Genomic DNA, 10,452 nt, shown 5'->3' on the forward strand with positions numbered 1-10,452 from the left:
AGCAGACTACTTGTTTATCCCCCTGAAAAATATGACCCACTTTATTTACACTTCCTTTAACACGCAGGCTCCTTTGTTGCAGTCTATATTTTAAACAAACCGATCAAAGATGAGAAAGCTTTGATTAAGTGTCCAAATCAAACAAGGTACTGCAAAGGAGACAGGGCCCAGACTAGTTTTTTTATGCTCCTCAGCGTCCAACTCACTTATTTTGCTAGCGATGGAGGAAACTCCACCCCGTCTTTGCTTTTGCTAGCGCTGTTTTTAATACTATAGACTACATTAAAAAATAGAGAGCAGGTTCGCGCGGATGAGTGTTCACGTCCTCGTTCGTGCTGCACGTGCCTCTGCGTCACGGCCGTCAGTTGCCTATGAGATGAACGGCCATCTGAGGACAACCGTGCTGGGGGCCAGACAGTATACGCACACCACGGAAAAAAACCCCGTGTATGTGTGTGTGTCCCTAGACTGCTCCGCCAACCGCTGTTGTGTCGCAGAAAAGCGGACACCTTGCACACAAACCCTCCTGAGTTCAAATGAGCAGCGTCACTCTGAAATAACCGACTGTCGCCGCGACAAAATAGCGGCTTCACAACGGCGACTCGTTTTTCGGCTCCCGAGTGAGTAAACTAGCACCGCCAGTGGGTTAAAAACTGCACAGAGCTTTCTGTACTGTTATAGACAATCCAGGTGACATGTACGTGACTGTCCGCGTAGTGGCAGCATCGCAGCTTCAAGCAAATACTGTATACAGTGCTGAAAACAAGAAGCCGGGGATGATGCGTCAAGCTACCTGAAAGGGTACACGACGACCGGAAGTTGGGCGTATTTTGTTTTTGAAAATAGCGGTTTATGCTAGGCAAATTTTTCAGTTTAAATCAACAGATATATAGAAATGTGTTTGATTTTAAGGAAAGCGCACTAATTATAATTTGGTATTTTTTCTACACTACATAGCATACATACAGAAATACATTTTTAAAATCTATAGAAAATCAAATGCTGTCCACATGTTTGAATATGCTGAACGGTTATCTTAGCTTATGAGTGTGCGTTTTCCACAAGTTTAAAATATAACATAAAACTACTGTGTTAACAGTCTGGATATTGTAAAATAAGCTCATGTCTGCAGTGCAGTATATATGTGAGTAATCATACACACCATAAGAAATGACACTGGAGGTATAGGTCAATTAAATTCCACAGAATTTTGCTCCCTTACACAAAATGTTACCATAGTGGTCTATTTTTGTTCTACCTCTTTTGGCCACTCAATATAGGGGTTGCCACAGTGGATCATCTGCCTCCATCTCACCCTGTCCCTATCCTCCTCTGTCACAACAACACTCTCCATGTTCTCCAAGAACTTTGTCTGTTGTCTTCCTCATCTCCTCCTGCCTGGCAGCTCCATGTCCAAGATCCTTTGTCCAGTATATCCACTGTGCCTCCCCTGCACATGTCCAAGCCATGCCATGCATTTGTCTCCAAATCGCTCAACCTGAGCTGTCCTTATGGTGTACTCCTTTCTAGTCGTGTCCATCCTGGTCAGTCCCAGTGAAAATCTAGCGTATTCAGCTCGTGTCTTTTTCGTGTCACCATCTCCAAACTATATACCATAGCATCTCATAAAACTTCCCTTTCACTCTTGTTGCTATCTTTATCTCAAAATTATTCTTGACACTTCTCTCTGTCCATTCCAAACCGCCTGCACTTCTTTCTTTACCTCCCTTGTACACTGTACATTGCTTTGGATGGTTGATCTCAGGTATTTAACCTCATCTACCTTCACTTCACCTGCTTCTTGCAGCTTCACTGTTAGTGTTTCCACAAAGCAGTTTCCTTCTCATTCACAGACATGCATTCTGTTTTGTTTGTACTGACTTTCCATCTGCAGAGCATACCTCCACTTGTCCAGGCTCACTACAGATGATGTCATCTGGAAACGGAGACTCCTGCTTGACCTGTCCGTCGTTATCATTACAAACAAGAAAGGGCTCAGAGCTGATCTCTAATGTAATCCGACCCCCATCTTGACTCTATCACACCTCATGGCAGCTCTGCACACCCTTGTTCCAGAAAACCATAACAGCCTAGTCGACAACCTTTATTTTGAAAGTTTTGCTACCGGAACTACTTTTGCCTTGCTCATTGGTGCTTGCTGAGAGAGAGAAAAGAAAGCAAAGGGATTCAGGCGGTTGAAATGGAGAGCGAAGGGACTGGGAGGGTGAGTGAAAATGTTCAAGAGACATGGCGTGGCAGCATGACACAATAAAGGGGACCTCGGTTCACCAAAAGGAGTACTCGGAATAACAGAATCGGGGAGGCGGAGGACTCGATCTGACTGTCAGAGGATTTTCATCTCGCTTTGCTTTGGTCTTACCTCGTTTAACCCAATCAGTGGGCACACAACGTTTCAGCTGAGCAGTATCTGCAGAGAGAAGTCTGTGGCTAACAACCAAGTCTGACAGGATACAAGGTAAAGCACTTCTCTTTGCGAGCAATCACTCAGGAAGGTTGGTTTGTTTACAGCCGTGGTTATCGCCACACTAAAGTTGCATAGTGTTATAGCGCTGTTTAACGCTGGGTTGCTAATTCTACCAGTATTGTTAGCAAGAGTCTGCAAAACACTCAAACTGTTCCTGATCCTTGATTTATAATACCATTTAGTGGCGTAGCGACATGCATTATTAACCAGCTAAAACCGCTTAGAGTTGCTAGGCTAATGCTAGCCGTCCACCTAGCTCGTACATGGAAGAAGTGACAAAGTGGCACATGGGGCTATGCTGTGACCTATAGCGACTCGTTGTGACCTACCTGTCAACCGCAGAGAATCTGCCCGGGCATGTCCTTTGGCACGGACGGCTTTCCCTTAAAGTGTGCGGCCAGTACCATGGCATCTAAGCTCATTTAACATTGATTCGTTTAACTGTTGTTAATATCACTGGTTGCATTGTTCCTGCCATTTGGTTTGCACATGGGGAAGTTTTGTAAACAAGAGACATCACTCAGGAAGGACTGACTTTACTGTCACCTGGTGTTTAAAATAACTGCCACACCATCTGAGCAGCATTTATGACATTTAGGTTCATTTCAGATTGGATAAAAAGCTGTTATGCATCGCAAAGGTGATTTTCTTGTCCTCCTGGATTTAACCATAACCTGTGAAATTAAGTCAGCAGTTTTATTGTGTGCATTTATGATTGTGCATCTCTGAGTTGTTCTGTCTTTGTACTGAGGAATTGTCTCTCTTCTGCTTTCAGATACTCAGTATGAGTCGAGATGGTTGGATGAGGAAAAGAGCCAATGCCAGCGATGACAATGGTTGGGGCGAAAGGGTGAGTCTTATTTAACTCAGCTCGGTATGGAATGGAGCTGTGTGTAAGGATAGTCAGTTAAAAGGTATTACATGGTTTGTGCATTGTGTGCCTTCCAGCATTAATGGGGACACTAGGAACACCCCATCGCCCTCCCACACACTCATTATAACAGCTAAGAGCTGGATTTAGATCACTAGTTGTCTAATTGGTTAAGACTGGCATTCACATTTATGCTTTATAAGAAGAGTGACCTCTCCATATAGCAGTCCAATATACAGGCAAGGCAATAATGAAAACTCAAGTAGACAGCAATATATCATAATATTAGTATCTGTGCAGAATAACTGAGTGAGAAAACCTCCAGTGTATGTGTGTGTATATATATGTGTGTGTGTGTATGTTTAGATATTGTGTGCAATATTATGACTGTATATAGATATCACATAAAATATTTTAAAATCTTCTTATTTTTGCTGGTCATGTGCAAACCATAAAAATCTGGTTTGTTAATTGTTTCCTGTTTGTCTTTTTGTTTCTATAACTGCTCTAATTACTGCATGCAGGGCGGCTACATGGCCGCCAAAGTTTCTAAGCTGGACGAGCAGTTTAGACTTGACGCCCCCAGAGAAAAGCAAAAAGAAGGAGCGTGCTCCAGCATCTTCACCGGAGTGGCTATTTATGTCAACGGATACACAGGTAATGCTTTGTAAATATTTATGCAGATTATAAATTTGGTTTGCCTCATTTCTTCAGCTGCTCCAGCATGAAGACCATAAATTCTCTCAGATTTCTCTCTCAGAGGATTAACTGATGAAAACAGTCTTCTGAATGCTGTTTTCTTTCATAAATTAAAAAAGTACGTACAGACTTCTTTGGCATTTTTCTCACACTGATTTATTAGGTTTTTTTTGGTTTGATTTATAGTTTCATAAATCAGTTTTTGACTGTCTTGATTTTATAACTCAAGGTACTGTTTTTCCACTGTGATCAAATCACAGGTTAGTGTATGCTTGATGTAGTATTGTATTTTGCTTTCATAAAAGCTTCGTAGCTCAAAATCATCATATGAAAAATGATCAAGGGAAAAAAATAACTTGGAAAAACTGAAATAAACATCAGGCTCATCACCTGATGACATCTGCAGCACACTGGAGACTCATCTCACAGGCAAAAGATGCCAAAGTGCAGTAGCTTGGGAGTTTCTATCCACACAGTGACTATGGCTGTGTTAAAATTGCTGGTTTTTGAGGCACTGGGAAATATGACAGTGATGTATCCTGATGAGCTGACAGCTGTCATGATGCACATCAAGATGCTGTCTAAGGTGTTTTTTGCCTTTTAGTAAGTTGACATTGTCATTTTTGCCACACTTTCATATTTTTGGGAGCAGATCCCAGTGCAGATGAACTACGCAGACTGATGATGCTGCATGGGGGTCAGTTTCATGTCTACTATTCACGCTCCAAAACCACCCACATCATCGCCACTAACTTGCCTAACAGCAAAATTCAGGAGCTCAAAGGGGAGAAGGTCATCAGGCCAGAGTGGATCACTGACAGGTCTGTTCATTGCAAGTTGATAATGTTTATATTTCATATTTTGTTGTACAGTATTAGCTGAAAACCTTGTTTATCTTGTCATTTGTTTAAAACAGTATCAAAGCTGGGCACCTCCTGCCATATCTACAGTACCAGCTGTATGGCAAACACAAAGGCCCGCTCTTCCCTGGCATGACTCTTCGTCAGACCTCAGAGATTCCTGGACCGAGCCATGGGGTGCTTCAATCAAGTACCCATCTAAAACTAAATCTGCCGCAATGCAAAATTAAACCCCCTGTTCTCAATCATAAGAAGTCTTTATGCAGCGCTCAGAGCACCCCCATCCCCGTCCACATCCCCAGCCAATCCCGACCTCAACCTGAGTCCATTCAGCACAGCTCTCCAGCTCGCTTTGTTAACCCCGAACCGAGTCACTCTGCATCCGGCCACCTCATTACAGATCCCAGCCACAGAAGCCCTTTGCACACACACCTGCTGCTTAATCCAAACTCCACAAAGCACCCACACAAGTCTCCGCAGTCTGCTTCCCCACAGGAAGCAGAATTAAAAACGTGAGTATGTAAAGTAAGTAGTTACACTTAAAGTGGACCTCTTATGCATTTTTCCTTGTTCATTATTTAGCATCAAAACACTATATTTCAGACATTTGTTCTCCTTTCAGACCACTCTGATGTCATAGAGGTGGCCTATCCTTTATAATATGTTTGACACAAGGCTCCTGTTGTGCACACATTCGATGTTCAGATAGTCTTTTTCAGAATGAAGTTGGCTTAAAGGGAGATGTGTTAGCACAACTAATTTCAAATCGTGTAAGATAAATGAGGTTTCATTTGAATTGAGAATCAAGCAACTCTGGTAGACTCAAGTAACACAAATAAGGATCTGAAAATGTGAAAAATAGGTCCACTTTAGGTAATAGCTCAGTAAGTTCTGTAGATTTTTTTTTTAAAACTAACTTTACATTTTAAGGTTTTGAACAGAAATCTTTAAAGAGCTTGAAGTTTTTTTTTAAATGTCATTGATTAAAAACTCTTCATGTCCTTTTTATCACAGAAATAGAAACTTGCAGACCTCAGTGGATGTGAGCCATTCGAAAATGAATGAAATCCAAGAGTGTAGCAAAGAAGAACCTCATCTCGCTGGGGCCTCAGATGTGAAGGATGCCCCCTTGACCAATGGACACACTCACATTGTTAATGGTGCCTTAAATTCAGAGGACCTGTCCCCTGTTACAAATCAACCATTTTTGATCAACAGCCTGTCCAAATGCAGGGTTAGGAGTTCACCAGATAAACCTCAAAGTCCTTCTGTACAGTTCCAGGCCAAGCCTGACCCCTACGAGTTTCCCCAAAGCCCTCCAAAGCAATCTGACCAGTCCCTTGTCCTCGTGCAGCAATCCAGCTCACAAAGAGCCAATGAGAAAAGACTTAAGCCTCCACCACCAACCTATCAAGAGGCTATAAAAGCCACTGAAAGCCACCTCTTCCCAAAGCAGCTTCAAGCACCCCTTCAGGTCGATATGATTTCTGAAAAGACTCTTTCTCCTGCATCTCGCTCTCTTTCACATTCTCCAGTTCGACTAAACGGAAGTCACCACAACGCCTTTACATCTGACTCTGCCTCCCTCAGCACAAATAATGTAACATTCAAATCTGAACCTCCCATGGACGAGTCATCGTCATCATCATCCAAGTCTTCAGCACAGCTGCTAGAACATACGGGCAGTTTGATCTCCGAGTTCTACTCTCACTCACGTTTGCACCAGATCTCCACGTGGAGGAGTGGCTTTTCTGAGTACGTCAATGAACTGCACAGCAAACGAAAAGGAGCAGGGGGCGCCAGCCTTCCTGGGAAAGAGCGTTTGAGGAAATCTGCGGCCCAGCGATCTATAGACACTAAAGGTAGGAAAGGTAGGGTTGCTGTGTTTGTTTTCTGTACATTTCTGAGGGCTTCTTTTCTTTATGTTGCCTAAAGACTTTGGACCAGGGATAAAAGATGTGCCCTTGCCTGCTCCAGCTGGGGACCTTGGTTGTATGTCAGTCAAGGTCTAGATCCCCTATAAAGGGGAAAAAAAGCTTAGCAGTATATTATGATTTATAATTCTACAATTACCATTTTTTTTGCAGTTGTATGACTTATATGCTTGTATGCTAGAAAACCTGGTATATATTGAGTATAGCAGTGAATACCTTTAATTGGTAGGCCGTCGACATCATTGAGGCACTGCATACATGCACCACAATTGTGCATTAATATTTTATTTAAATCTGAAAAACTGCCCATTGACAATATTTGTATGTATTTGTTATGTGTCAGGTTCATCAGCCCAAGTCAGTGTTAAATCTTGTATCCTCCATGTGGACATGGACTGTTTCTTTGTGTCTGTGGGGATTCGAAATCGACCAGATCTTAAAGGCAAGCCACGTTTTTGTCTGTTTAAATGTGCTATCAGTAAATTTAAAAAAAAATATGGATGTAACACACTCGCTGCTCGTGTTTAAAATTGGTTCTTCCAGGTAAGCCTGTAGCTGTGACCAGTAATCGTGGACAGGGCAGAGGGCCTGTGAGACCAGGAGCTAACCCTCAGCTGGAGATGGAATACTACCAGAAAAAATACACACATCCACAAGCTGGTGAGATTGTCATAACAGTGGCTTTCACAGGCTTTTACATGTCCAGCCCTTCTGTAACTAAGCGTCCACTCTCTGTTCACCTTTCAGAGAGCGCAGAGGATGAGATACACACAACTCCTTCACAAGAAAGCCCTGACTCTCGTACCAATGGAGTAGAGCAGGATGCTGTTGCTCTCTCAATGGCAGAGATTGCATCCTGCAGTTATGAGGCCAGGTAACCTATAAAAACAGATCAGGTCTGCCTTAGTTTCGTAACAATAAGAATATGAACATATATTCTTTCTTCCACAGGCAAGCGGGCGTAAGAAACGGCATGTTTTTTGGGAAAGCAAAACAGCTGTGCCCCGCACTGCAGTCTGTCCCATATGATTTTGAGGCCTATAAAGAGGTGGCCCTCAATATGTATGAGACTCTGGCCAGGTAGAAAAACAGCGCTATCTTTTACTCACACTAATTATGTTCTCCCTTAATTCTTAATATGCATAACTTATTCATGATTTTACTCTTTTCAGTTATACCCATGACATCGAGGCCCTCAGCTGCGATGAAGTGTTGATAGATGGCTCTGCACTGCTAGCTGAAGTGGGCGCCAGCCCTGAAGATCTAGCCAAAGCGGTCAGAGCAGACATCAAGGAGAAAACGGGATGCTGTGCTTCAGTGGGCATGGGTAATTTGTTTGCCTAGTTCGTACTGTAAAATAGATCAAGGCGGCCGCTGCATTTTACAAAGTCTGACTAATCTGGTCTCTTCAGGGTCCAACATCCTTTTGGCTCGGCTGGCGACTCGTAAGGCCAAACCTGACGGCCAGTATTTCCTAAAGTCTGAAGAAGTGGACGATTTTATCAGGGACCTCCCGGTGACAAGCTTGCCTGGTAGGTGTGCAGCACCACCTTCTGGACAATCCACTGATATCAATTCTGTGTGGTAAAATATTCAGTCAAATGATGGTGATGCTACTTTTTCAAGGTGTTGGGCCTGTTATGGGGAGAAAGCTGGCCCTCATGGGTGTGCGGTCCTGTGGTGACCTCCAACAAGTTTCTCTGTCTAAGCTGCAAAAGAAGTTTGGACCCCGTACTGGACAGACTCTGTTCCGCTTCTGTAGGGGTCTAGACGACCGGCCAGTCCGCTATGAAAAGGAAAGGAAATCTGTCTCTGCTGAGATGAACTACAACATCCGCTTTACTCGGGTTAGACCTGCTATTTGTCCTCCCTTCTGTGTCATGTGTTCTACTTCAACATGCCAGCTTTTTTTTTTTTTTTTTCCCCTTCTAATCCTCTTATGTATCATTTACCAGGTTGATGAGACGGAGTGTTTCCTCACTAATTTGTCCATGGAAGTGCAAAAACGTTTACAAGAAGCAAGTCTGCGGGGTCGAAGAGTCACTCTGAAAGTCATGGTTCGCAAAATTGGAGCGCCACTTGAACCTGCTAAATACGGTGGCCATGGCATATGTGATCATTTAGCCAAGTAAGAAAGAGATCGTTATTCTGTCCTTGTGTGTTACAACTAAATCTTCATATTTTCTCCTCTGTTGTTTATCCTCACCACTGTTTCTTTGTAAGCTTATCTTTATCTGTCTCCCTTTTCATCAGGACCGTGATGCTCGCTCAGTCCACTGACAGTGGTCAGCTAATCGCTGCTGCAGTCATCAAGCTGTTCCACGCCATGAAGGTAGAGGTGCAAGACTTGAGAGGAGTTGGCATTCAGGTTCAGCTTCTTGAGGGACATCAGTCTGCAACACAGGACTGCCGAGGCCTGCGAGGACGCTCCATCAAAGAGATGCTGTTAGGCCAGGCATCGAGTGCCAGATCTAATAACCGAGGCGCGTTCGGTGTTTTTTGGTTCCGCTTGTCTTCATTGCTGTCTGTAAAAATCACTTACGTCTTGTAATATTATTACAGATGCTGCAGACGCGCTTCAGGAGAAGACTACTTCCTCTACAACAGTCCCAACAGCAAACTCCGCGCCATATCCTTTGTCACCTGCTGAGCCAGTACCCGGAACAAGCAAGGAACAACCAGCGTGCAGACAAACTCCAAAGCATTCTCGGACACGTCTCAACTTCAGTATCGAAGTCCCCTCCCCTTCACAGGTCAGGACTGGAGTGAAATGTCTGACTGGTAAAACAAAACCTAAACAGTAACATGCCTCTAACTGTCTCCTAATTTTGTCCAAGGTGGATCGTTCTGTGTTGGAGGCCCTGCCTGCAGAGCTGAGAGAACAAGTGGAGCAGTCGTGGACCAGGAGAGATGGGAGGCCAAATAACTGCCATTCCCCTGTTCTGCAGCTTTCCCCTCTCATTTCTCATCCAGCCTCTCCCCCTCGTCCTCCCCTTGCAACCGTACCTGCACTGAATTATCCACCTGTAGGAACGTTGGTCCTGCAGATTCCAAACCAGCCAGAAAGTCCAGGAATTGTACTGGAACTGCCCAACTTCTCACAGGTGTGTATGCTATAGATTTTTTTTTTTTTTGGTGATGGTTTGCCGGTGGTTTAATTTTACAGTCTAAAGTAGAGAGAAAATCAGGAAAAATTGGAAACTGTAGTTTCTGTTGTACTCCATTCCACAGAAACATGTAGTGCCTTGCTGGCTTGTAGCAATTTTGCATATTGGAGCCTTTAAACAGCACAAAGCGCTTTTCTCTACTGGAAATGTGCCATGAACACATGAGTTGTGACTGAAGCAGATGGTCCCACAAGTTAAAGAAAACAAAAGCTGGTTTCATTGTTGGTAGTAAGTGAGCTTCCCATCTGTCTGACTGCAGGTCGATCCAGATGTGTTTGCTGCCCTTCCCAAAGAATTACAGGAGGAGCTGAAGGCTGCCTACAGCCGCGCAACCGGTATCCACCCTCAGGTGAAAATGTGTAAGTCAGCAGATGAATTTCCTGAAGGAGTGCTTTTCTTTTTGATTGGTTGTTTTTACTTTTTTTTTTTTTTTTTT

At 43.6% G+C, this 10,452-nt stretch overlaps 1 protein-coding gene across 3 annotated transcripts in view; it reads left to right on the forward strand.

The window, feature by feature from the left end:
- Positions 1-310: 310 nt before the first annotated feature.
- Positions 311-10,452, forward strand: part of rev1 (REV1 DNA directed polymerase) — an 11,980-nt gene continuing 1,838 nt past the window's right edge. The window contains exons 1-19 of one of the 3 annotated variants that reach the window (XM_005733885.1): positions 311-620; positions 1,895-2,476; positions 3,261-3,335; positions 3,881-4,013; positions 4,708-4,876; positions 4,972-5,427; positions 5,930-6,786; positions 7,193-7,291; positions 7,393-7,509; positions 7,597-7,723; positions 7,801-7,929; positions 8,022-8,176; positions 8,262-8,381; positions 8,476-8,696; positions 8,805-8,977; positions 9,103-9,332; positions 9,412-9,602; positions 9,687-9,953; positions 10,276-10,375. In XM_005733885.1, the coding sequence (XP_005733942.1) occupies positions 3,270-3,335; positions 3,881-4,013; positions 4,708-4,876; positions 4,972-5,427; positions 5,930-6,786; positions 7,193-7,291; positions 7,393-7,509; positions 7,597-7,723; positions 7,801-7,929; positions 8,022-8,176; positions 8,262-8,381; positions 8,476-8,696; positions 8,805-8,977; positions 9,103-9,332; positions 9,412-9,602; positions 9,687-9,953; positions 10,276-10,375 (3,610 nt within the window). In that variant the 5' untranslated portion in view covers positions 311-620; positions 1,895-2,476; positions 3,261-3,269. The remainder of the gene's footprint in view (positions 621-1,894; positions 2,477-3,260; positions 3,336-3,880; positions 4,014-4,707; positions 4,877-4,971; positions 5,428-5,929; positions 6,787-7,192; positions 7,292-7,392; positions 7,510-7,596; positions 7,724-7,800; positions 7,930-8,021; positions 8,177-8,261; positions 8,382-8,475; positions 8,697-8,804; positions 8,978-9,102; positions 9,333-9,411; positions 9,603-9,686; positions 9,954-10,275; positions 10,376-10,452) is intronic. The other 2 variants (XM_005733887.1, XM_005733886.1) reach the window with 2 other exon arrangements.

Source organism: Pundamilia nyererei, unplaced genomic scaffold (genome assembly GCF_000239375.1).
Source record: "Pundamilia nyererei isolate P.nyererei 1_Seehausen unplaced genomic scaffold, PunNye1.0 scaffold00055, whole genome shotgun sequence".
NCBI classification, from domain to species: domain Eukaryota; kingdom Metazoa; phylum Chordata; class Actinopteri; order Cichliformes; family Cichlidae; genus Pundamilia; species Pundamilia nyererei.